Raw genomic sequence first — 27,609 nt, forward strand, 5'->3', positions numbered from 1 at the left:
GCTGCCATGTTGGATGTACGCATCGCCGCTGCAGCTGCTGGAGTTTCCGAATGAAAGTAAAGCTTTTATCCGCGCATATACAGACAAATAGCCGTTATTTGCTTACTTAATGCCAAACGGAGAAGTTCAGGTTTCTTCTTAAGCAGTAGCAAGCCTGGAAAACACCCCCGTCCTCCTCCGCCCTCCAGCCGGGAGTCCGAATCAGCGGAGATGATCCGGTTGCAGGCCACAGCAACCGGAGCCCGCATGGATTTTCTCTAATTAGCAGTGTTTGCTGAGTCCGTCCGGGCATAACTGCATCGTTTCGGGGTTAACTCGAAGAATTCGGAGCCATGAACAGCCACCCGCCGCCTCGCAGGTCTGTTAACGTCGGCTCCATCCTCCTGACCCCGCAGGAGAACGAGTGCCTGTTCGGCTACCTGGGAAGGAAATGCGCCGTAAGTTTCCCAGTTTGTTTACCACCTGCAGGCTGAACGAAGGTGCAGGTACATTCACCCAAACGTCATAAAAATCCGCCAGAGTGGGCTCTCCCTTCCAGTTTATCCCTCCCAGGTGATATGAAACAGCAGAAACCTGCTCTGACCCTGCTGTGGCGGTCAGACCAGGGCCCGGTGTCAGACCGGGACCCTACAGACTCTTTACGTCTTTACTGCTAACACGCATTTTGATAGCTGTTAAAAAAACATGGCGACCCCCCCCCTTCATGTAGTTTGTCCTTTAACTTCTGCTGTGTAACCTCAAAATGTTAGCCAGACATCAGGAACTGCACCTTGGTCATATTTATGCTTCAAATGTGCCTAAAATATTTGTTTACTTCAGCAGCATATATAACCCTGTTAAGATTCTGCTATTATAGCATTTTTATGTGTAACCTAGCCTGTCTAACCCTATTTTATATTAACACAGTTTGATTTATATTATTGTGAACGAAGTCTCTTTGGTTTTTAGACAAAATAAGCAGTTTGAAGACAGGGAAGCTGTCATGGACATCATATTGATTAAACAATGAATTAATTCATCGTGTAATAATCAGAAGATTAATTTGTCCTAAAAATAATCCCTCAGCATTAGATGTGGTAGTCCCAACTAATGGCATACAGATCTTAAACACTTGTCCACATTTGGTGAACCTGTTTACGCTCTTGATCCCACAACAGGACAGATTTAATGTGTTAACACCTGGAACTGCAGGAGTCTCCAGCAGGGCTCCAGGTGGCACACCAAACTTAATTTTATATGCACATTTTCAGGTGATTACACTCAACCTGAAACGTCATGCCATGGTTGAGGATTTGGGTGAGAAGTGGGCTGATTGTTGATGTCAATAAGTCTAATTAAATTAAAATTCCCATTTTAAATTAAAGATTTAAAATGGGAATTGCCTGATTTTATTGATACTAGAGCCATTATTGAGTCTGCTCATCAGTCTGATTCTTTATCTGTTCCCTTATTTATTCCTGTTCAGTTTCATTTGAGCCATCTATTATCATCTGAAATGGGTGAAATGAGAGAATACTTGTGCAGCATTTGTTTTCATTTAGGTTTTCCTTGTCGAACAAAAAATGTGCTGAGTGCGTGCATGGTGCTAATGTTATTATAACAGGATGTTTACCTTCAATTATTGTGCATTGGGAAGCAGTGGTACTAGTGTGTAGAGAATCAAAGACATTCCTGGAATATAAGTGCATGTTGCATAGAAAAATGTCTCCACCTTTTGCTTTAATGCAAACTTTACAGACAATACAACCCCCCCTGTTGTCATCTTTCATCCTTAAATGAAGCCATGCTTTGGACCATTTCTTCTTCTCTGTCCTGACTCCTTCTTTAGCGAGTTTCCAGCAGCATCGATGCAAGAGTTTGACATTGTTTTAGAAAGCACAACTGTCAGCGAAACATGTCGGCACCGACAAAAGAAATTGATAAGTGTACTATTCTGGTGATGGTTCCTGTTCTCGATTCCCATCCCTGTGCTGAATGTAGTTTAATCTGATCTCTTTCGGGGTGATATAATATGATAGTTGCAGAGACTGATGTCAGAGACTGAACAGGAGCCGGGCCAGCGTGGATGGCTGCGAGAAGCAGTTGAGCACCTGAGCTCAGAGGTCAGAGCAGCCGGTTTAACTGCGCTGGTTTGGTAGATTTGCATCAACCAGCAGGGGTGGGCGTGATGAAGGTGAGTTGTTCTGTAATTTTCATGCAAAACTTTTCCAAAGCACTGAAGACAGACGCTTGTTCATAGTCTGACCTCTTAAAACAGAACCACTTCCACTGGATTGGAGTTTCTTTTAGGCACTTCCTCTGTCTCTGTTGTTAATAGCTGCTTTGTTTTTGTAAGCGTTTGTTATATTATAGTTTCCCACCAACTGTCATACACAAGGAAATAAATTCATGAGACAATCACAGCTACAAAGCTGCCCTTTTTATATCTCTAACAAAATGACCACAAACATCAAACCAATCATTAAAGTCAGATGTTACCTGGACTAATTCCACGAGTTTCCAGTGAAGTGTACTTCAGCTGTTTTGGTTACTAGTGCCAGTCTTCGTTAGAGAGCAGTATGAAGGATATTTTGAGACCAGACTTCGTCTCCTTTTGCACACAGATGCACAGATGGAGGGTTGTCCAGGGGGGCATTTCACAAAGCAGGATTAGAAAGTTTGACATATCTGTTACAATGGTAAAGATAGATCTGATGATACAGATTTATATCTGAAAATCACATTTGTTTTTATAAAATCTGGTTTCAGGCTTCAGGTAATGCAAATGGTGTTTTTCTTTAAGGAGAAAGCAGAATTTTAGAACATGACGGATATAAACTTCCTCAAGTTAGGTGGTTAATTTGCTAATCCGGCTTTGTGGAGAGCCCCTCTGCTCTTCAAACGGCTCCATGGTGGATTTATCCCGAGGTAGCTTGCATGAAACGCACGGAGAAGCACTGAATTAGATGGCTTGAATTCATGACTCTTGGATATTTACAGCTGATTTTTCAACCTTTTCTGAACCAGGACCAGATTGTATCAGTGGCAAAATCTCCGTGACCTCACCAGTAATACATTCATATTTATTGTGAAAAGTTTTTATTGTGACAGGAAGATAAAGTTCTTTGAGGAAATATCAGAAATGTTCGTTTTGGTCTCAGCGTCTTTAGGTGTGTGCGTGTGCGTGTGCTTGTGTGTGATTGACAGCTGCTGGCGGGCTGCCGTGGTGATGCAGATTCCACCGGTCAGGGCTGCGATCCGGCCGCAGTAGCTGATCTGCAGCCGTTTCAGTCAATGCTTATGAAGAAGACTTTAGCAGGACAGCTAATGTGGGTTGTTGTTCAGTCTGTAGCTCTCGTTGTGTAGCAGGCTGCTGTCTGGATCAGTGTGACCTGTCTCTGACACAACGCCGACATCACTGCTTCATGAAAGACTGAAATAAGGCCTCTGTGTACGTAGACGGGTACCAGAATGGTGCTCCATCGAATTAATGCAAAACTTTTGTTTTCCTCCTGTCTTAATGCACTTTAGAGCAGAACTCCTCTTAATGGTAGGATTTAAAGTTCACTCTTGACCTCGGTAACAAAACAACCTGACCAGGTGATGAAAGGAGTTTGTGCTCTAATTGCTTTGGGTGAAGAATGAACTTTGAACCTCAACTTTGAAGCCAACGTGGACGAGAAGTCCTTAAAGTGCTCTGAGAAAAGGACATTTGAACATATACGGTTCCATGACAGCTGAGTTTCAGAGCAGCTGCTGATTGGACCTTGTGGTGAGATTGTTTTGTCATCTTCTTGGCGCTTTTTTGAAGAACGCTTTAGCACAAGAGAAGCTATAGACCATGGCTGAGAATCAATAGATTCATGACTCCAGAGGACAAACAACCATACTGTTAACTGGCTGGGAATTTGTTCTTCTTCAACCAGCTCTCAAATCTCCCATTTGTTGCGCTTGTTCTTGAATGCACCACAGTTCAGAAAATGTCAGTCAAAGAAGTTTTGGCTCTAAGTGCATTGCACAGTAACAACTAACAACTTAAACCAAATGTTCATTATGATGCATCATCAATCCATCGCAAATAACAATTTTCATTATTAATTAATCCGTTGAGTCTTTAACAAGTCCTCAGAGTCCGTGGCGATGTCTTCACAGTAAATACTGGATGATTTAACTAATAGTTTGAGGACCAACTCAAGCTCTTGAAAGATAGAATTAATCTGAAAACTGATGATTGATGATTTGTTGATGATCCGTCAGTGATGTGTTCATGGACTAAATCATTTGGCTTCGTGGTTTTCAGATGTTCAGTTGTCAGCTGACCTGCAGAGAGTCTGTTTGTGTTTATTGCTGCGTACTTTCCCTCAGTAAGAACTCACAGGGCCTAAACGAGGCTTTTAACAGCCGACCTCTGACCTTCCCTGTGTGATGCTGAGCGGTGATTTCATAGTGAAAAGTGTTTCCTCTGACCTGCACTCATAAATCACAGAGGAGGAAACCAGCCCAGTGGCATTTCCTTTTTCCTCCCCCGGCGGCTGGAGAAATCCTGGCACAGCATTTAACAGAGTGTGACTTCTGTAGAAACTTCAAAACCACAAACCAGAACAGTCTGAGTTACAGGACGGTGCTGAGGACAGCAGCTCGCTCTGCTTCCTGCCTGCAGGAATCAAGGTTAAACTCTGGTGAAATGAAACACTCACCGTCCCCCGGCTGGAGGACAATACAGGACAATGATCGCAGCAACAAAGGAGGTTTTTTTACAGCCGAACAGTGGAGTGTTTTGACTGCAAAAACAGTCACATGACCTCAATCCAGCTAATCTCGTGCTTCACAGTTGAAGACCAGACTGAGGGCAAAAAGCTCCAGAAACAACAAGGAGGTGAAGTTGTCTCCAGTCCAGGCCTGATCATCACAAGAGAAGAAACCCATTCTTTGTGTCTGGGTCTGTTTTTCCTGGTTTGACCCTTTATTTCCAATGTAGCTCAGAATATTTTGAACATAGGCGTGCTTCCAACTTTTTGTCAACGAAAGACTGCTTCAGGACTGCTAATAATCGGTCCTCTAGTTCAGACCTGATGTTATCAAATCATCTGTCTTTTTTAGCCAAGACAATGTTGGCCCATCACATTAATGGCGTCCACAAAGTGAGCCCTGGCCCTCAGACTGTTCAAAGAGCACCAGCAGCAGGTCAAAGTCTTCGCTTATTCACCTTCATATCTCAACATTTACCAAAGAGATTGGCTCAAAACTCTGTACAGATGTTAATGACCGTGTATCCTAACAACTGGCCATGTGTCTTCCTCCTCTCTGCTCTGAGGCTCTCAGCTCTGGTGTTTAATGTCTGTGACTTCAGCTGAGTTACCGCTGAACCAGATGTTAACGCTGCTTCATCAGGAGAGATGTTCTGCAGCTCGCTGGGATTTTTAGGGCAGATCTATTTGAACCTTTGTGAAAAGCGTGCTGTAATAGAGATGTGTGATGGATCGTACAGATGGAGACAACAGCACACACTTGTGGCCTGTTCTTGAAGATATTTACGGTGTTGCACTTGTCTGTCCACATGAAAGCTGTGAACACTGTCAGACAGGTGTCAGGAGAGGCTGCTTCAGACGCTGTTTGGCCCTCTGAAAAGCTCTTCGGTTGGAGTTTACTGAGGCCTTAAAAGTCAGCACAGCTCGGCCTCGACTGCTTTGAACTTCATTTCTTTTTAATCTTTCTCTCTAACCTTAACTTTTGTTAATTTTGTAGAAATCCCAGATAACAAACTCATGAAAAATCACAAATGAATGTACAGACATGTCATCAGACTTGGTTCGTTCATGTTACTCTGCACATTTTGAGAATCCGTTGTAAAAGAATTTGAATATGTGAGTCATGATCTGATTTGGAAAGGCCTCGGTGTTTCCCCGTTGACATGCTCTTTGTTTCTCACCTGGTGAAGCAGGTGTGTGTTTGTACAGCAGTGTGTGTATCGTCCTTATCGCCGTTTAAATGCTTTGCGTCACGTAGATTTCCTCTTCCATCCTGACTGCCCTGTTCCTGCTTTGTGACACAAAGGTTTATAACAGCAAACCAGAGGTGTTTGTACAATCTGGACACATAAGCAGCGTCACACACTGCAGGACACCTGATTATGAAATGTAAACACATTGGTTATTAAACGTGTGTATTGTTAATGATTCATGCAGTTGATGATGTTCACCATCCCGTCCTTTGTCCTGTGCGTCCAGACTCTGTGTTCGGCGGTGGTCCAGGTCTACGGCACAGACCGGAGCTGCAGCTGGGTAAAGAGGTGCTGTGGAGTGGCCTGCCTGGTCAAAGACAACCCACAGAGGTCCTACTTCATCAGAGTGTTTGACATCAAGGTGAGTGAGACCGGCCTGTCGAGGAAAGATCTGTCAGGTTTTAACTGACCACCAGAGGAGAGCTGAATGAAGCGTTTTAATCTGGGGAAGTCTTTTAATCTGGGGAAGTACACTGTTTCACTTCGAGAGGCCTGATAGCTGTTATGTCTCTCAGTTAAATATGAAGCTATAGTCAGCAGCTGTTTATCCTAGCTTAGCAGAAAGACTGTAATCAGGGGGAAACAGCTAGCCTGGCTCTGTCCACCTCCCAGCACCTCTAAAGCTCGCTTGGTAACATGTTGCACCTCGTTTGTTTAATGAGTTCAGAAACCACCAGAAGGTCAGTAAAAGTATTGCTTTAAGTTAATATTTGCCTGGAAAATGTACTCAGCATTTCATTTGAATAAACTTCAGTTGCACAAAATTAAATTACTTTTTCAAATCAAATGTTTCCAAATCTCTCTGAACCTCACTCAGCACCATCAGAGACGCTGTGAGATGACATGATGGTGTGATTAACTGTCGTCTCAATTCAAAACAGGAAACTTCTGCCTCCACGATCGGCATGCGTCCACAGTGTCAGTAGTCAGTCGTGAAGAAATGAATACCATCCTTCCTTTAAAGACGATGTGCAATCAATTGTGCGACCCTGATGGATCAAAGTGAAAAACCAACCACTGACGTGTGCTCGCTGTCTGACGCTCAGACGGTCTGAAATCCATCTGCATATCAAAGACTGTGGACTAAATATGCCTTTGGTGGCAGATAATATCTATTTAAATAAAAGCTGCAGAGTCTTAAAACATGCTGCAGACTCATTTCTTTACTGTTGCATCATTCTTTGTGTGGCTGTGGAGGGTAATGCAGTGAGGAACCAGGATTATTGTTAAAACTCTTAGTGGTGGATTCAGGCACTCTTGACATCTAATCATTTTTCGTGTCGTTAGCTCGATGTATTCCTGTTAATGAGACCTGTCAGAAAATCACATCAAGAAATAGATTTTCATAGAAATGAACAGGGAGGTCCATCATTAGCTGTTTAAATGAACAGCAGCGCTTTAATGTGGGGAGGTATTTTGTGTTCAGTGGATGGAAATCTGCAGTCACACATGTGATCCTTCTGAACTTGAAGGAGAATCTACTCTGATTTTTCTTTTTTTTTGTTTTTGCAGGAAGGGAAAACCATGTTTGAACAGGAACTGTACCACAACTTCTCCATCAGCAGCTCCAGGTCCTACTTCATCTCATTTGCAGGAGATGTAAGTGTGCAGTTTGTGTTAATTACCTCAACGCCAACACGTCCACAGCAGCTGGTCTCACTGGTCAGGTCCCAGTCTGCTTAATAAGGTGTGATAATGACTGGATGTGTTTACACACGGTCAGATATTCACACTGTGGTCTGCTCTCTCTCATCGCGTTTCACCACTTCCTGTTTTAAACACGTACAGTAACGCGAAGCAGCCTTCAAGATGTGTCTGCTCTTTAAAATGCTGCCTAGACCCCCTCAAAAATAATTCATTCAAAACAGAATTAGAATAGATTTATTCTAGGGCAAAGGCACAATGTAAACTCTGACTGGAAACAAATGTTAATAAAACATCACATACTGACTTATGACTCAGTCAGATTTTAAGATACACATCAAACTGAGGTCAACTTTTAGACGCAGACAGCTTTTGTTTTTCGCTATTAGCCGAGCGAGAGCGCCATGCTCATGTAAAGCATGACGCCGGTGAGTGCGACACTGCAGACGGAGCAGATTTCCACATGTCGATGAAGAACCGGCTTTTTATCTGCACTTACAGTAGCGAGTGAAGTCTGAGGAGCTGCACCGACGCAGGCGGCGGAGGAGACGCTGCAGCGTGATAATAAACTAAACCGTTAAAAAGCACCGTTAAAAGAAACAGGAACATCACAGCTTCCTAAATAATTCAGCCCCCCCGGCCCGTTTAATACCAGTTTCAGGTCCTCTGCTTCATACTCTCTCGTTCAGACGTCAGTCACGTCTGAAATACAACATTACAGAATGGTGAACTAAAAGCAGCAAAGACATCAGGATGTTTGTGAACCTGTGATGTTTGAACGTTCACGTCGGCATCAGTCTTTGTCTTTATTTAGACTTATTTATTTAGGTTATCTCTTCTTAAGAGAGAACTGGTAAAAGTTCGTGGCCACAGCTTCAACTTAATCAACGGAAACAATCTGGATGTACAGAAGTATTAGAAAAAGATTAAGTGTAGCCTGCAGTGTATTCTGTCTGTGTTTTATTTATGCAGCCCAGAATCACAAACCATCATTTGACTCAAAGGGCTTTACAGTCTGTACAGCTCTCAAAAAAAAAACCTTTTAACTGAGGAAGAGTAACAGAGTCTCCTGGACGTCACGCAGACCCCAAGTTTACAGAATAGATCAGGAAATAGTCTAAATATGTACAAACTGTGAAATCCAGATTTATGACGCAGATCATCATGATGACTTTCCTTCTTCCTCTTTAAAGTGATGAAGTCTTCATGTGATTGTCACAGACCTGCGAACTTCATCTTCATCCAAACTACTAAACAGAACATGAACCCGACTCTTCACCAGCAGCTTTTCTTTCACGTTTGACGACTGACTTTTGTTTTTTCTTCTAACTTTTAAAGCCTCCAGTTTGCATTTGATGATCTTGTTTGTTTTAAGTTGCTGCTCTGCCTTCATTTGAGCTCTTTAACTGTTAATAAAGTGTAATTAAGGTTGGCCTCAATGGTTTTATTACAAAAACAGCTTTTAAATTTTTATCAAATGACACATTTATAATTCAGATGTTGGTGTAATTAGTGTTGAGGTACAGACACACTGGATCCGTTGATGGATCCTGTTCATTTTCAGTGGAGAGCTGGGGATCCAGCCGCACGGTGTGTGATGGACACCACGCGGCGAGTTGAGGGACGAGTCAACATATATGAATTTACATAATCACGACTCGTCATCATCTAAATGCAAATGAGTCCGTCCATCACCAGGTTCACGAAGATCAGATCAGCTGTCCAACGATTAAAACACAAATCAAGATAGTTTTCCTGCATCGATCTGCGTTTCTCACCTAAATGTTTTCAGAAACGCGCTTTAGTGAGCTGTTTAACCGTAGTATGAGTTTGTGACCTGGCTGTTATTTTGAAAACCAAACGCCGCCCAGCTCACAGCGCGTCATCCACCAGACGGAGCTTTTCAGTAGACCGCTGCGTTCAGATGCGTCCTCGCCAGATTGTGTGTGTCTGTGCTGTTATAACACCTCAGGAAGCCCTGAGCTGGTGATGTCTGGGCTTCTTCTTTGATTCTTACGGGGATCTACTTCAGATAAAAGCAGAACATCTGTAAATCACAAAGAGACACCAAAACCAGAGAGTCAATCTTTTCTTGATCTTGCTCTTCTGAGTGATCAGTAAATATGAATAATTGGTGTCACTATTGAAATGAGCTGTTATTAAATGTCAGGTTAAAGTTAATGATGCCTCATGTCTGATACAGTATGTGCATTTTTAATGCTCTGTAATCTTCCTCTCCTCGTCTTCCTCAGACCTGTCAGATCGGTCTGAACTTCGCCAGTGAAGAAGAGGCCAAACGATTCAGAGCCGCCATCAACGACCTGCTCAACCGACGACAGCGCAAGACCGGTCAGTGTTACGCTTTCAGTCTCTCTCTGCTTCCTGAACCTGTGTGACCTTTGACCTCTCAGACTGAAGAACACTTTTCCTCCTCTTCTGCTAACAAGACATCGAAGCTCAGTCCCAAACCCTCCCGCCTCACTCATGTCCAGCTGCTCCAGAGAGAAATGTAGGACTAAAATTAAACCAACCCAGGACACTAAACAGTTCCTGAGGTGGATTTAATCGTCCTAAGAACAGAGAGTACGAGCTAAAGACAGCGGTGAAGGTGCTGCTGTATGTATAGAAAGACAGACCCAAAGAGTCCCGAACACTGTGGGACTCCGGGTCTGAGGACATCTAGTTCAGCTAGTTCAGATTTGGACTTTTAGAAAAAGTGACAAGCTGCTCAGATCGAAATCCGTCCAGGTGTTTTCTCAGGTGAGGACATGACTTCCTGTTTGGTTTGGGACAGTCTCTGTCTCTTCAGCTCACTGTGTGTCTTTGCTGTCGTTAGCCTGTCGGTCTGTCTCTGTGTAGTAAACATCTCTGCGGCGGGGGTCCTCTCTGGCCCCCCTCCAGCTCCCCTCAGCATGCCGGCCTTTTGAAGCGCACCGCTCAAACTGTGATGATGACTGAGGGTCCAGAGGCCCGCAGAGCTGGGACACACGAGGGTTTTTAGGGGGGACACAGACTGAGCTCTCACAGCTTTTGCTTCTCTTCTTCTGCTCATGTCGAAGACGTCCTGAACTGTCTTTCTGACTCTCGCTCCTGGCGTGGAGGATGTGATGACGCATGTTTTCATGTGGTCTTCTCTGTAGCCGCCGCAGCATCGCACTAACTGAACTTCACTTTCTAACTCTTCACCGCTCGTCTTCCTCTCTCACCGCTCAAATATTCCAAACATGCTCCAGTTGACCTTTTTATAAATTAGCTCCATCCTGCCGATTTTGTCCTGAAACTATAATTATTTTAATTTTTCTCTTGCAGAGAAGAGAGGTGACCCTAAAAATGGTATGTTGAACTCTTCATCTTAAATTCTGCTTACATGAGCAGCTCAGAGTGGCCCACACACATTTTATTATGAATAATAAATAAGAATAAATCTTTTAGCTTTCTTTCTTATTGTTTTTCAAATCAAACAACAAAGATGACAAGACAACGAAACTCACGAGGTACAACAAAACAACAAAATGGAAAAACTTAAAGTTGAAATCATCGAGATTTCACTTGTGCTGGTGGGAACGCTAAGAACATCTTAACAGTGCAGGAGACGTGCTTTGAGCCAGGTTCAGTCCGTGCAGAGTGACGGCCAGTTAGCTCGCATATAACTTTAAAGCACAGCACAGCCTTATAATGAATATCCCGTCAGTTCAGTGCTGCAGTGGGGGTTATCAACGGGTGAAATCTGATGCTGAACTGTAGATCAAACCTCTGTCGTATGCATCTGTGGCAGGACTGCCCTAACCTCTTGGGTCCAGTTTAAGTCCAGTTTTAAATGTGAATGAGTCAGTTGTCAATGGATTTGTAATCCCTTCTGCTGTGATGAATTCAGTGAGGGTTGGACCACACATCAAGTTTACTGCAGAAAACATAGAAACCAGCAGCAGCCTGTCTGTGAAGCAGCCTGTCTGTGAAGCAGCCTGTCTGTGAAGCAGCCTGTCTGTGAAGCAGACTGTCTGTGAAGCAGCCTGTCTGTGAAGCAGACTGTCTGTGAAGCAGCCTGTCTGTGAAGCAGCCTGTCTGTGAAGCAGCCTGTCTGTGAAGCAGCCTGTCTGTGAAGCAGCCTGTCTGTGAAGCAGCCTGTCTGTGAAGCAGACTGTCTGTGAAGCAGCCTGCTGTGTTCATGTAGAAGCAGGAATCTGAAACGGGGGTCACGTTCATCGAGCGTCGCCTCTGAAAATGGGTGTTATTTGCATGACTGGGTGGCAAACGACTGGAGACGGAGCGTTGCGGTGTGTCCTGACACGTTGGCGGTGTGTGATTCACACACTGACCCAGAGTGGAGTCTGCTGCAGGTTAATCTGGTCAGCAGGAAGCCCATCTGTGCCATATGTAGACCACATGGTCTCTGTTGTTGTTCCCTTTAAACCCTGTTGGGAGGCACATTAGGCCTAATCTGTAATCCCCTCCCTTACTGCTGCTGACCATTTGTTTTTTATGGACTTCAGTTTATTATTCAGTTTATTAGAACGTTAATCAGCGTTTAAGTCGAGATGAAGTTAAAAATGCTTTTTTAAAGCCCTTTAGCCCTTTAGATCACACTCCTGGTCATACTGTGCATGCACCTCAGACAGCAGATACCATAAAATCTGTTTTTCCTTTAAAACAGCATAGAAAATGTCTTTACATTAGCTTGAACCAACCACTGAATGACTGCTGCTGTCCCATCACTGTACACCTTCAGGACAGCGGTAACTACCCCTCCACCTCCTGCAGTTGGAGGGGTGCGACTGCCTGCTCCCACGATACTGAAGCTAGATCCTCTCAAAATGCAGTTTCATCTGGACTGAGATGTTTGAATATGTGTATGTGCCAGGATGAGCACATCAGTGCAGGTCCAGCTCTGCACATGCAGTGAATATATCGAGAGCTGATGTGGCACCACTTGCTACCAGTTTGCCCCAGTGGCCAACCGCGGTACTGCATCAACAAAATCCCCATAGACCTCCACTGTAGATACCTCAAACTGTTAACAGTATAAATTATAAGTCTTTGTGCTGTGATTTTTTTTAATTATCTTTCCCAGAGTCAAGGAGGGTCGGAGTCTTTCATCTTGGAGTCTGGTGTCCAGTTTTCATGGTACATCCACAAACGAGACAGACAGTCTGAGAGGCTCGAGACAATAGACAGTAGTTGGGTTGAGTTCAGTCTGGGAAGCAGACGAGATAAAAATGCTGCTGTTGTGGACAGCTGATTGCAAATAGGACAGTGGTGTGGCCATTATTCCTGAGCTGCTGCACTGAAACATTCATCAGATCGGTTTTATATTATTTTATAACAGCTGTACTGTGTGATCAGCTATAGACACATTTAAAATGATCAATCACAGAGAGCGGAGGAGACAGATGCTTGTCTTCTTAACTCTGCAGACAGAGCTCTAGACCAGGCTTGTTACTGTCACCAGTGTTAAAGTGAGGAAAACGGTGATTCAGTGTAGGCAGAAGGTTAAAATTGAGGGAAAAGATGCTTTTTTTCAGTTCTAGCTGCTTTAACGTGAAACATACTCTTGAAATTAGAGACTTGAAGATGCCCAACATCAGGTTTGCATCAGCATTTTGGAAAAATTTTCCCATCCTCACCAAAATATGGCTGATGATTTACAATCATCCACTCTAGATTTACAAAAACACACCAGCGTGGTTTGTTTGAGCCAGAACGCCAAAATGCAGAGCAAAGCGATGTGTTCTCGATGAAGAGCCTTCTCAAAGTGGATGAAGTAAACGCACACGACCGGAGATAACAATATGTCAAACCATCGGTAATGTCACAGCCTCTGGATGCATTGTGGGTAAGAAGCACATTTTAAAAATAGTAACGACGAGTTCTGTGAGCACGTCTCCGTCCTCAGAACGTTCCAGATTTAATCACTGCTTTACTGCGTTTGTGCACCTGAACACCAGCGCACAACTCCTCCTCTGCAGCTGCGTCTGCATGTCGTCCCAGAACAGTGTTTACTTCATGAAACCCTCTGACGCTGTGAAGAGCAGGACCAACAGATGGGGAACGAGTCAGCCGTCCCTGCTATCAGCTCCATGGATTTGTGCCTGAGATCGTTCTTTCATTGAAGTTTATCTCCGGCGGCGCAGATCCATTCTGACATTTCAGTTGTTGCTCTGGATTGTCCTCTCTGTTCGAGAGATGTGTTTGTGTCCGTTTGCCTCCCCCTTCTTCTTCTCTTGCGTTGTTCTTGTCCTCATTTTGAGAACGTCAATGAAAACTGTTTTGTCGAGAAGAAGCTGCTCATGCTGGTGCTTCAGGGACAGCCCACGTTGTCTGTGAATGTTGAAGGCTCACCTGCGACTCTCGTTACCTGGTGTGAACTCTTAAATCCGGCCGACGCTCCTTCACGTATCGCTCTTCATTGACAAACTGGATGCATGCTCGCCGCTCTGTCTGGCAGGAAGTGACCCCACTGGGTTTTGCTTTCTGTGTTTATATGTGCCGTATAAGAACTTTCAGATTTAATTCATGAGGTGTCTGATGAAGGAAGGACAGAAAATCATGACTCTGACCAGATATTTGATGCTTGCTGTCAGTACTTCAGGACTACAGAGGTATGGAAACTGCACAGAAGTTTATAATCAGGACCATGGGAGTGCTCATCGTTCAGACCCAGGCCTACTGGAAACCACCCCACGCAACGCTACTTAAAAGACAGAAACCACCGCCCTTCCCACCCTGGTCCTCAGGAGACGGCAGCTTTGAGGCGAGCTTGTTGGTCTGATCATAGACATCCAGCATTCATGGGGAGTCCGGGGATTTGGACTGGGATTAGCGGCGGCTTAGTGATTGTGTCAGATGCTGCTGCGGTTTGTGGAGATTATGAGGAATTCGAGGACTGAGCAGTCAGACCGGCAAGAGGAGAGGGACTGCGGGACGGTGTTCATATTAGAAAAGATCAGCCCTATCATGTACCAGCAATGTGTGTTTGCATGAATTTGATTGGCCAACGCAGCACAACTACACCAGAAGCCTGGTTCAACTTTATTTTTTCTGTGGTCTTCGGCGCTGGCCCCTCGTTACACCACCCGACCGGCCTCATTCCTATAAATGAGAGGGGTGAACGTGACTTCAAGTTCAGCGATGGGGGCGGTGTCCAACAGTCCTGCCAGGAATGCTGACATGAGTGCAGGAGCTGAGGGGCAAGGCTGGTAGTGTGATGGTACTGTGTATCAACAAGTCACACTCGGGGGGGCACAACAATGAGTTAAACTTGATGTGAAGGTAGCGACTGATGTATTAAATTGAAAGAGGAGCAGAGAAACGTTTTCATTCTCCTGCAGTCCAGCACTAAACCTGCTCAAACAGTCCAATCAGGTTCAAGCCTCCGATCACTAAGTGAAGCCTCGTTGAGTTTTGTTTTTTTTTTTTTTTAACTTTATTGCCTTAATGCAAAAACAGGCAATTAACATCATTAAAACAAAATTCATCTTGAGATTGGGCTTCATTTGTCATATAAAAATAACAATACAAGAAGAGCACACATTTAGTTATTTCAATACATATCTACAGTATTACAAAAATGGTACAAAATAAATAAATAAAATAAAATAAATGACAAAAAACAAAATACTGGTATGGGTGTCCTAACCAAGATAGTCAATGACTGGTGCCCATCTTCATAAAAAAGTATGCATTTTTAACTGACTGAGCAGTCATAGACTCCATCATGGAGACATGCCTTACTGTTTGTAACCATGTGAAATCATGGGAGGGCTTGCTTTCATCCAATTGACAGTAATCATTTTTCTTGCAATCATCAACAAAATATGCATTATGTAACATTGTTCGATAGTGAAAAGGTGGTTAGGGAATACATCCAATAAAAATATAAGTGGGTCCAAGGGGAAGTCCATTTCCAAAATCTTCTTCAGTTCTTCTTTGATGTTTTTCCAAAATGTCTGTATTTTTGGGCAGTTCCAAAATATATGAGTGTGGTCACCGACCATACCACAGTTCCTCCAGCATTTATTGCTGGTTTTGGTTTTGGAGACAAAAGTTTTTAAGGGTGTCCTGAAGGATCTTGTTTTGACCTTCCAGTCGAATTCTTTCCAAAGTTGACTTCCAGTCCCCTCGTGACATCTCGAGCATATGTTTTCCCAAGATTCATCATCTAATGTTGTATTTAGTTCCCATTGCTGTTTAATCTGCAGTGTGTTATCTGACATCTCTGACATTAGCAGTTTGTACATATGAGATATTTGTTTCTTTGTTGATACAAGGTGCTCAAATAAATGTATAAAATGGGTTTCTATATTTATAGGTTCTCTTTTGATATTCTCCCAATCTGTATTTTTTATAATATAATGTCTGATTTGTAAATACCTATATAGGTCACTTGAAGGTAAAGCAAACTTTTCTCTAAGTTGTGAGAAAGTTTTAAACACCTGCCCATCAAGTAGTTGATTTATCGTGATCAAACCACTCTACGCCCATCTTTTGTTGGCTACCTCGTTGAGTTTTAACTGTAGTTTTAGTTGGTTTATATGATGAGCTGTTGAGGAGTGAGAGAATTGGTCAAATTATGGACCTTGATGAGCTTATTTTTGTCGCTGCAGTTTGACGGCATTGTTCCAGATCACCAATCTTTATGTGAAAACCTCTAACAGTTTAATAAACTCACGTGATTCGTGTTGTTATCATTCCTACTTGTCAGCTTGTATGAATCTGAAAAATCTATTATATTGTTTTCTATGTTACTGTGCATTAAAAGGTCTTAAAACATGAACCCTGAAGAACCCCTGAACCGTAAAATGTGAGAAAAAAAACACAGCATACTGTTGATTTGCTCTTCTTGGAGCCTTAGCACGAGTGTAGCTGAAGATTTAAAGTTTGTACAGAAGGTGGCGCTAGATGGAAGATCACATGATCGTGTGCATGTGCAGGGTTCGTCCTCTGGTGAGCAGGAATGGGACTGAGACATTTCCTGACTATTAGTACAGTTTTATACTTGTGGTTTACCGTCCCCCCTCCCTGCCTGCAGGTCCAGCTCTGCACATGGCCACAGTGGACATCAAGAACCCGGAGATCAACAATGTCCGATTCCACAACTCCCACAGCCACCAGCAGCCGTACCACCTCAACAACATGCTGAGCCACGGCGGACTGAACCGAAAGGACAAGAAGACCAAAGGCAAGAAGAAGAAGCTGACCAAGGCTGACATCGGCACGCCCAGCAACTTCCAGTGAGTCACCTGTCAGCTAAGCTTTTATTTATGAAGAGGAAATAAGAAATCCTCACGTTGGAAAAGATGGACCAGGCAGAGTTAGAGCAAGTTATCCTGAATTTAGACTTTATGCAACTGTTTTTACAGGCAGAGAACTGGTGTCCCCCTTTATACCCAAAACTCATGGGCTGACTTTGGAGGCGTTCTTTAGGAACATCATTTGCACAGTTTGCTTTTAATGTGCTGAAACTTGCTAAACTGACAGTCTGGTGTTTTCACAGTGTGAGTGACAAAGTCTGTAAGAAGTTAAACTGTTTAAAATGTACTGTGTGTGTGTGCATGTGCGTGCGTGCGTGCGTGTGCATGTACGTGTCTGAACCGTCCTGTTGATCCAGCAGTTAAACAGTAAACACGTTGCGTTATGGTCTGAGAGCGCTGAATGAGCACACTGTCTGTCTGACTGATGTATGAGTGTGTGTGTGTGTGTGTGGGCTCACTATTTAGCATGTGCACATGCTCGCCCACGTGCGCAGGCTGAACAGTTGAAGTAATTCTGCATATTTATGTGTGTGGACGTGTGTGAGCTCACCACATATCTGGCCTGTCTTCCTCAGACACATCGGTCATGTGGGCTGGGATCCAAACACAGGTTTCGATGTGAGTACCCCTTTCTGTCTGTCACACACACACACACACACACACACACACACACACACACACACAGGAGCACAATAGTGACCTGTGTGGCGGCTGCGTGATGAAATCACACAAAGGGCTCTTTTTGTTTGCTGCTCATATTCACAAACGTCTCGCTGCGTCTCAGAAGCTGCACACAGACAGAATATTCCAGAGGGGGCCCGGCTGCAGCCTCGTCGACTCATTAAAGAGCTGCAGGTTTAAACACCAGCCCATGCAGAGCTCTCCTTCCACAGTCTCAAAAAGCCTTAATTTCATGAATTAAAGCTGCAGTGTTGCTCAGCCCTTTCTGCCCTCATGTCATATGAATGAAGTCACATTGATCTGATATTGGCTCTTGCTGATAAAACAAAGTTGGTGCTATTTTCCGGAGCCGAGGACGATACTGATGTCAATACTTCTACAATGAACTGACTCATTAATGAGAGAGTCACATGACTTAAATATCTCTGCATCTGGATTGGTTAAAAAACTCTCAATGTAGGAGCCGTATTGTTTATTTATCTCTTGATTTGCTTGGTCTGGTTGCCACGGTGATGCACAGGGCTTTGGTCACGTGGGCACAGGGGATGATTGCCGCAGGTGATATAGGGAGCTGGTTTACCTGCAGGGCGGAGAAGAGAGAGGAGTGTAGGTAGCCGCATTTTTTGTTGACCACCTTTGTTCAGTTTATCGTTTTGTTACATATTCGCCGCCAGTGCACGTTTACCGTCCGTTTGGCGTGTGAGACCTGAAAGCCTCTGATGTAGCTGTGATGTTTTGAAGTATTAAATGTTTGAAACTTTCCTGGACTCAGGTGCTTATGAACCAGCAGCACCTCATCCTCTCCAACGACTTTAATGACAGGCAGGTCGTTACACTCTAAATTTCACTTGATATCAAAGTGTGTGTGTGCCGTTGCTTCTTAAATAAAGAGTCGTGGAGGCAGTTTTCATGTCAGTCTTGGACTACAGCGATGTGATTTATAGACACACGTCCTCTTCGACTCGTAGAGGTTTATAACTGCTGATGTCTGTGGTCCACGTCGTATTTTATATGGTAGGGTTGGGGGGTGATACTCAGTGTGTTTGTATCTATGAAGCTCTCTCTGGAAACCCAGCATGTTAGCTTTCAGACCTGCTTCGTCACTTCGCGTTCGGTAATGACATCATCCACGTCAGAGGTAGTTGCCTAGAGACGCTGGATGTTGATAACATGCCACCACGGGCTCAGAGGGGAATAGCACCAGCATATCAGAACAAAATATTGAATATGAACGAGTTTCTGCAGATTATGTGTTATATAGAGGCTGCGCATGGATGCCCCGAGTACTCGCATTATACGGATATACGCGCCGCTCCTCTGGGCCTAATTTCTTCAAAACGACTCCAAATGCCACCAAAGTTGTCTGGAGGAGTAAATGGTCGTATTTAATGCTACAAATAAGGTCCAGGTTGTAAAAAACCAAAGTTATCCTTTAACCCTCTACTTTAATTGCTTTAATTGATTTTTTTTTATAATTGAATTTTATTTGATTTTTTTTTCTATCAACTTCATTAATCAGAACATTTTGATGCCTTTTTTAGCTGCTTGTGTTGCCTTTTCTCTGTTGTTTTTCCTTCTCTTTGCTGTTGTAATTAAGTCGGGGTCGTCGTAACTGAGGGTCACAAGTTGTAATGAACTAATGAGCACAAATGAAAGTCCGTCAGCCGTCATGAATACGTCTTCCTGATATTATCACACTGCAAGAATAATGGAGCTGTTTTCATTTTTTATTTACTCACGTTTTTGCTGCAAAGCAGCCAGCAGCCACATCCCGACATGAGCTCTTCTCCAGTAACACCAGATGTTATTCCACCAAAGGCTTCAGCAGCAGTCTCTGAGCAGACCGGACTGGAGAAAAGCTGCGAGATGTGTTTAATTTTTAAAAACAGAACAGCTTTAATATTTGATGACGTTTGCTTTTTCTTACCTCACGTACAAATGGTTATTTCAACACATCTGTAAATCCTGCTGGCTGTGCAGACGACCACACGGTGTAATGCAGCATTAGTTTTTATTCTACAACAGATTTTGTGCAATCAGTAAGACTACGTTTAGGAGACAAACTGGGTTGGTTTGGGTTGGTTTCTTGGTTAGTTGTGACGTTCTTGGCAGGAGGAATGTGGAAACAGAATGAAGTGATGATCACACAAGTCTCTTCAGCATCAAACATTCAAGTGAAGTAACCGTGAAGGGAAGCGAGTTTCATCAGTGTTCTTATTAAGGCTTCATAAATAAATGTTTGTGGTTTTTAAATGGGGGCTGTTCGGGAGCCCGACCGGTTTCCAGTAGCAACCAGAGCTGCTGATGCGAGTCATCGTTTAGGCTGTCCGCTAACGAACGTCGTGTTCAGGCTGTCGGGCTTAATGAGCGGGAGGCTGATTTCTTTCCATTCGCTGCCTCTTAATTGTGTGTTTACCCGACTGACTGAGCGAGATGAACAATCCCGAAAACACATGATCCCACATGCAAGACACACACCAGAGTCCCAGAATGCACTGCAGCGTGACAGAAACAACAGGTGTGACTGTTTCCCAGGAGGAGATCGTGCAGAGCTGCAGGTGAACGATGGATTTGATGGAAAGCAGCTGAGTGTTTATGCTGTCAGGTTTCAGGCAGCGTGCAGTTCCACCTGTTGACCACCAGGTGTCACACTGACACTGTGACTGGCTGTAGTCGGTCTTCGCTGCAGAGGACACAGAAGCTCTTTGCTTTTGATGAAATGAACACACATCAACCAGAGTTAAATTAAGAGGAGCAGTTTCTATTTAATTAGCCTCATTGATCAGGCTCCATGTCCCCGTGAGGAGTCTGAGTCTCTTATTCAAAACAAATGCCTCAACGTGTGCTGGACTAATCAGCACAAAACAAAGTTATTAACAGTCTGACAAAACCCCAAAATTTTAAAATGAATTGTAAGAATGGTTTCAAATTAAACTTTGTCCAGACTAAAGATTAGTCTGGGATCAGTTTTCTGCAAGCTTTTGTACAAACTGTGCTTCTGAAATCGAGGACGAGGGCTGAACATCACTGAACACTGAACAGCACTTTCATCAACACTTTGAGGAATATAAACATGTGAGCAGCGGTCGTTAGCAGTGGCCCTCGAGGTGTTAATATCGGTCTGTCTGTGTGTCAGTCCGGCTCTTTGGTCCAGGATGAAGTACATCAACAGTATCTGGATGGATCACCGTTAAGTTTTGTTCAGACGTTTGTGCTTCAGAGCGAAATATCACGACGGCTGTCAGATGAATGTCGACTGATATTAAAGTTCCCTCGAGGATAAATTCTCAGGACTTTGTTGATCTTCTGACCTGTTGGGGGAGGAAAATCAAAGGTTTCAAAGGCAGCACATTTTGTTCAGCTTTTCATGGAGACGCTGTGTCCGACTGACTCGCACATGCTTTTAATTTGAAATATCTCAACAGCTATTGGATGTGTTGCCATGAAAGCCGGTGAACATTTTATGTCGCCAGTGATTCGTTGAGACTCTTCTGTTCTCGAGTCTTCGGTCCTTTTCTGAAGCGTCCTCGCTGTCGTTGACGTTGCAGCTCAACAACCTGGACCCTGAACTCAAGAACCTGTTCGACATGTGCGGCATCTCTGAGGCTCAGCTGAAGGACCGAGAGACGTCCAAGGTCATCTACGACTTCATCGAGAAGAAGGGAGGGGTGGAGGCCGTCAAGAACGAGCTGAGGAGGCAGGGTGAGGGCGCGCACGCACACACACACACACACACACACACACACACACACACACACACACACCGTTGATCTGTCTTTGAACTCCACAGTTTCATCAGGGTTTCCTTGCACAGCGTCTGAATGTGTCTCTGAGACACTGCCCACATGTGGCTGTAGATATTAATTTTTTAAATTTGGAGTTTAGTTCATCTTTCTAAGACCATCTGTGATGTGAACTCATTGATATTCTGAAAGGATTAAGTCGATGAACTGACGAGGAGTTCAGCAGGAAATGAATCAACTGTTTAGACAACTGATGAATCATTTAAGTCCTTTATCGAGTGTGAAGACCAGCCGTGTTGTCAGTTTGGGCTCTGCTCATGTTTGGAGGCCAGTTCTGTCGCCGGTCAATTGATTTTGCAGATAGCTCATACATAGCAGTGAAATATACTCAGTTTCATAGAAGTTTTCACCCAGAGACGTCTTTTCCTTTGCCAAAATGGAAATCTCTGGTTTCGCTTCACGTCAGCAGCCTGGGACTTCTGAGGTTCGTCTGCTAATTGTGTTTGGCAGATCCAGAGCGGTAATATCGATTTCACCACTAGGTGTCAGACCTGGGCCTGTGAATGAGAGCGCAGCAGCGGCTCGATCAGGACGGCTGATCCCAGCGCAGTTTAACATTTCTTCTACTAAAATAAGACGTCGGCCCAGAGCAACGTTTGGTCAGTAAGTCAGGAACACAGACTCTGATTGGTCAACGAACAAGAGGTCTGCTCTACAGAAGAATTTCTATACTCTTCTATATTATTTTTCTATGTTTGCCATCATTTTAAATGGAAACAAAAAAAAACTTTTTTCATCCAAGAAGTTTTGTCCCTGAACTCTCGTTTCCTTCCTCTCTCCTCTGTTTTTCTGTCAGACAGTTTTAGGTTTCAGGTGCAGATGAAACAGTATTTTCTGTCTGATTGTTTTATTCCCGGTGACAGACTTTGCTTCCTCTCCGTGTTTTATTCATGTTAAACTGACCTGAGAGCAGTGTAGAGTGACCTGAATGTGAATTTAGGCTGATTTAAGTGTCTCAGGCGTCACTGGTCTGATGTAGACGAGGTGGAGTACGATGGAGGATCTTTTCTTTTCTTTTTTGTAATTGAAGTTCATAGAAGGGCAGGAAAAAGTGTGAGTGTGTCATTATTCTGTTAAAGGGGACATATCAAATACTCAGGTCGTCACATGGCTGGAGCTGGGACAGATGGACACGTGTCTTCTTGTTTCCAGTCAGGAGTGAAGATTCAGACTGTGGTCTCATCAGGTGTTGTGATGAAAGACCAGAACGAGTCCCAGACTGGTGCCTCGGTCCTGTTTTTGTTGTCTTTGTCCTTCCTGTTGAGCGTGACTTCATGTAATGTTCATCCATTCTTTCCGATCCGGGGGGTTGTTGGTTTTGTTGATGTAGTCCCTGTGTATTTGGCTTCTGTCCCCTAAAAGACATAATCGGGGAGATAGTGGTCTGCTTCTCCCTAACCAGTGACTCAGATTGTCCAGGACTGATTTCCAAAAAGGTTCAATGACAGCTCACTCCCAGAGACACTGTTACTGTTTATCATCGCTGCTCTGTCTCTGTCTCTGCGGAGTCTCTGTGGAGTCTCTGCGGAGTCTCTGCGGAGTCTCTGTCTCTGCGGAGTCTCTGTCTCTGCGGAGTCTCTGTCTCTGTGGGGTCTCTGTCTCTGCGGAGTCTCTGTGGAGTCTCTGCGGAGTCTCTGTCTCTGTGGGGTCTCTGTCTCTGCGGAGTCTCTGTCTCTGCGGAGTCTCTGCAGAGTCTCTGTGGAGTCTCTGCGGAGTCTCTGTCTCTGTGGGGTCTCTGTGGAGTCTCTGTGGAGTCTCTGCGGGGTCTCTGTCTCTGCGGAGTCTCTGTCTCTGTGGAGTCTCTGTGGAGTCTCTGTCTCTGCGGAGTCTCTGTGGAGTCTCTGTCTCTGCAGAGTCTCTGTCTCTGCGGAGTCTCTGTTGAGTCTCTGTCTCTGCGGGGTCTCTGTCTCTGCGGAGTCTCTGTCTCTGCAGAGTCTCTGTGGAGTCTCTGTCTCTGTGGAGTCTCTGTCTCTGCGGAGTCTCTGGTGTCTCTGTGGAGTCTCTGTGGAGTCTCTGTCTCTGTGGAGTCTCTGTCTCTGCGGAGTCTCTGTGGAGTCTCTGTCTCTGCAGAGTCTCTGTCTCTGCTGAGTCTCTGCTGAGTCTCTGTGGAGTCTCTGTCTCTGTGGAGTCTCTGTCTCTGTCTCTGTATGGTGTAAATGTCCCCCTTGCTTGCCTAATGTACTTCCCGTTGTTGGATATAACACTCGTCCACTCCTCTTCCTTCATTAGAGACTCTGAGTCTCTCTCCCATGTTGTTTTCAGGCTCTGACAGCTATTTATGACATGACATATCCCATTAAAGTGCCATGTCTTCCAGTGGTTCCCACTTAGTCCAGTTAATTTTATATCCTGACAATTTAGAGTATGATTGTATTGTATTCATCAGGTGTTTTATCTTTTATCAGCATTAAAATATCGTCTGCATATAGTAATAGTTTATGCTCCTTCGCTCCCCCTTCCACCCGTCTGATATCTTCATCAGTTCTGGTGGCGATAGCCAGCAGCTGTAGTATGATATTAAACAGAGTGCAGTCCTGGCGAGGTTAAAAGGAGGTGAGACCACGCCATGTCTTATCACCGCTGCCTTTGGGTTTTTATATTTGGTTCTTATCCATTTAAAAAAAGTTGGTCCAGATCCAAAATGTGACGAGGCTGCAAATTAAAATTCCCACTGAACTCGGTCGAATGCGAGAGAGCAACACCCGCGTCTTCTTCTGCCGACTCAGCCGAATTAAATGTAGTAATCTTCTCACGTTACCAGTCGAGGACCTGTTTTTCATAGATGGGGTGTTTTCACGCTGTCACAGTGATTTAGAAATGTATTGAAACTTTATTGATTATCAGCGGTCGTCGGGCTGCTCGTTACCTGCAGTGTTTTCCAACAGAATCGTTACATCTTCATCTTCATACCTGCAGTCTGAGGCTTCTTCATACAGAGATTATTTTCTCTGTAACAGGCCAGGACGTCTTAAAAATGTCCAACCCCCCCCATCCCAACCCCCACCACCTAACCAACTAACAACACAGAAATAAAAGAGATAATTAGCAGCACAGACACATGATGATGATGATGATGATGATGATGATAAAAGAGGACAGCCTCACTGTGAGGGTGGAGGAGGTCTCAGGTGGGTCCTGTTTGGTCCTGATCAGAACCACAGCAGCGCAGGTGGGGGTGTAGGTGGGGGTCATGTGACGAGTCAGTTTTTATGAACTTTATTGAACCAGGTGACGGAGACATCGTGATGACATCACACGATGTCATCACAATGTCATCTGAAGGTGTGTCGGTGTGACCTCATGTCCGTTGTCTCTCCTCTGCAGCGCCCCCTCCACCTCCTTCTCGTGGCGGCGCACCTCCTCCTCCTCCGCCCCCCCACAGCTCAGCTCCACCCCCTCCTCCTCCTCCTCCTTCCAGAGTTGGACGGGGAGCCCCTCCTCCCCCTCCTCCGTCCAGAGCCCCCGCCTCAGCTCCTCCTCCTCCGCCTCCCTCCAGACCAGGAACTCTGGGTGCCCCTCCTCCTCCACCTCCTCCCACCAGGGGAGGTCACCAGCCCCCTCCTCCTCCACACCATCACCATCACCAGCCTCCCCCTCCTCCTCCCGCCCACGCCTCTCTCGCCCCCCAAGCCCCGCCCCCACCACCTCCCCCATTGGCCCAGCAGTCTCCAGTAGGCAGCTCCACCCCTGCTCCACCTCCTCCTCCTCCTCCACCACCTCCCCCTCCCGGCCCCCCTCCCCCTCCGGAGCTGGACGGCATCGGCGGAGGCGGAGACTCTCCTCATTCGCCGAGCCCCGGCGGGAAGTCGGCGCTGCTGGAGCAGATCAGAGGAGGAACTCAGCTGAAGAAGGTGGAGCAGAACCACCGAGCGCCGGCCTCCGGCGTGGGACGAGACGCCCTGCTGGACCAGATCCGACAGGGGATCCAGCTCAAGACCGTAAGACGACGTCTGAGTCCCACATCACATGAAACTGTCTGATACAGCTCAAATCCATAAACCCCCCCCCCCCCCCCCGATGAGTAACAAAGAACACACACACAGAAATCTACACAGTGTGTGAATATACCTGGAACACCTGGTCGTACCTGTAACTAACAGGACTGGATCTGTTTCTGGGTCTGCAGGTGTCGGATCATCCAGAGTCCGGTCCTCCAACGCCGGCTCCCGCTGCCGGCATCGTGGGCGCCCTCATGGAGGTGATGCAGAAGAGGAGCAAAGCCATCCATTCCTCAGGTATCTGTGTTACCAGGGATACACGCGTACCATGTGACCACAGCGTCCGGGGTGCTTACGAGACCCGAGAGACGCCGATGGGACGTCAGCAGCTCCTCTTCCTCAGTCGTATATTTCCACTGCCTGAAGTTCATGTCTTTATCCTCTGGGTTTCCTCACTCTTGTTTCTCTTTTCCCAGATGAAGACGAGGATGACGACGAGGACGAGGACTTCGAAGACGACGACGAGTGGGACGACTGATCCTTCGTCTCCCCCCTGCGCGCCTACCGCTGACACTAAAATCTCTCCTTCAGCTCTTCCAGCGTCTGACTCGAACTGTCATGTAAATGTTGTTTGAACCGGCTGTGTATTTATTTTTGCCTTTTTGCTTTTTGTTTTTTTATGACTCTTCTAATTAATCTGTGCAATACCTCATCCGTCACGCCGCCTCGTCGTCGAAGACGTTCCCGCTGTTAGAAAGCACTTAACGCCGCCATCAGCACGGCGGCGGAGACGCAGCCGGCGCCGTGTCATCACAGATAATCAATAACAAAAAGACCACGTGGCGTCCTCGTGTGCTCCGCGGGAAACATCTGTCCTCATTTCTTCGTGTTTTCATTCCTCGTCAGAGAAACTGAGAAGGGAGACGTGCGCGCGACCAAACAGGCAGGATCCTCTTTGTGTTTGACCGCGGTCGCTTTAAATGCGAGATAACACTATTTTCTTACCGTGCTTCTTCACGTACCTCCGAGTTTCCGAATAATTCGTAGTTTAGTCGTGTTATTTTCTCATAAATCCTTTGACCAAATTGCGGCGACTCGTCGCCAAATGTGGATTTCCAGCTTTTATTTTTTATGAAATTAAAGACGTTTATTTGCACACACTTTATACCGTAGTTCAGTTTTGTGTTTTGTTTTTCGGGTGTGCGTTCTGTCAAACTTTCAGGCGTGTCACAGCGACGGCGACGCTTTCGAAAGCTGAAGGTTCTGCAATATGTTGACCTTTAACTGGGACTACAAACATGGCCGACGGCGTTTCAGTGAATGACATGTCTGAACACGCACACACACTCTGTGGCATTTGTGAAACGATGGAAGTTGTGTTCTTGCGTCTGGTTGGTTGTTTTCGTTGTGACATCATTCCGTTATTTCCTGCAGGATGAAACTTCAGCAGCACTCGGGTCAGTATTTCAAACACATTTCATGCAAAGACACTAAAAGATCTAAAAACTCGTCCATCCTCTGCCGTCCTTCACTTAACGAACTTTCATTTTATGCAACGCGACTGTAAACGCCTCCTCACGGAGAATAATAATAAAAAAAAAGACGCAAATAACAGCGAACCAAATGTGGCATCTGCAAGCAGCGTGTGGGTTCGGCGACGCTCCGCCAAGAGAAAACTGATGCTCGTTTTAACTGCTCGTCTTAAAGAGTTCTTACCGTCCTCCGGGGGGGCTTAATGCTGCATCGAGAGGCCGAGATACTGACAGAGAACCTGTGAACGGGGTGGGGGGGCAATGAGAATACTAAATTGTATACTTAAATAAATGTTAATATTTACAGAGAGCCGTGATTCTTGTTCTTTGTGGTTAAAAGTTGTTTTCATTGTTTTATGAAGAGAAGTTTGTTTGCAGGCCGGCGACCTGAGAGGAAGAACAGCGGCAACTCCTGAAGAACTGAACAATATTTTTTACGTAAATCTACATAAATGTTATGTAAAAACCTTTAAAACCACTCGGAAATGATGATGTAGCTGAGCTTTTGTGATCTCCCTGTGGTGTAAGAAGAATTTTAGAGCTACATGCAGGTAACAACAGCACCAGGTCGTCTGCTGACTGCTGCAGGTTACTGTGTGGATGTCCTGCGTTGGCGCCATTTGGTGGTCACATGTCTCACGTTTTTTTGGTGTATTTGTTTTGAAGTCATACCTGAAGATTCTTGGTCCTCCAGCTCGCGGTCACCAAGGAGGGTCGACTGAGGAACTGACGGTGTCAGGCAGCTGGTTGGTCAGAACATGGATTGTACAGACATTCATGGTC

The 27,609-nt window shown here is 45.1% G+C and overlaps 1 protein-coding gene across 2 annotated transcripts; it reads left to right on the top strand.

The window, feature by feature from the left end:
• Positions 1-27,077, top strand: wasla (WASP like actin nucleation promoting factor a). Of its 2 annotated transcripts, XM_041939041.1 has the most exons (11): positions 1-437; positions 6,207-6,341; positions 7,493-7,579; positions 9,877-9,973; positions 10,934-10,957; positions 16,650-16,851; positions 17,448-17,490; positions 21,102-21,255; positions 24,681-25,294; positions 25,483-25,591; positions 25,771-27,077. In XM_041939041.1, exons 1-11 carry the CDS (start codon positions 333-335, stop codon positions 25,830-25,832), a joined length of 1,632 nt encoding a protein of 543 aa, XP_041794975.1. In that variant the 5' UTR covers positions 1-332; the 3' UTR covers positions 25,833-27,077. The 2 variants fall into 2 exon arrangements, with proteins under 2 accessions (XP_041794975.1, XP_041794976.1); XM_041939042.1 differs by lacking the exon at positions 10,934-10,957.
• Positions 27,078-27,609: the final 532 nt, after the last annotated feature.

The sequence above is a fragment of the Chelmon rostratus genome, chromosome 6 (genome assembly GCF_017976325.1).
Source record: "Chelmon rostratus isolate fCheRos1 chromosome 6, fCheRos1.pri, whole genome shotgun sequence".
Taxonomy (NCBI): Eukaryota; Metazoa; Chordata; class Actinopteri; order Chaetodontiformes; family Chaetodontidae; genus Chelmon; species Chelmon rostratus.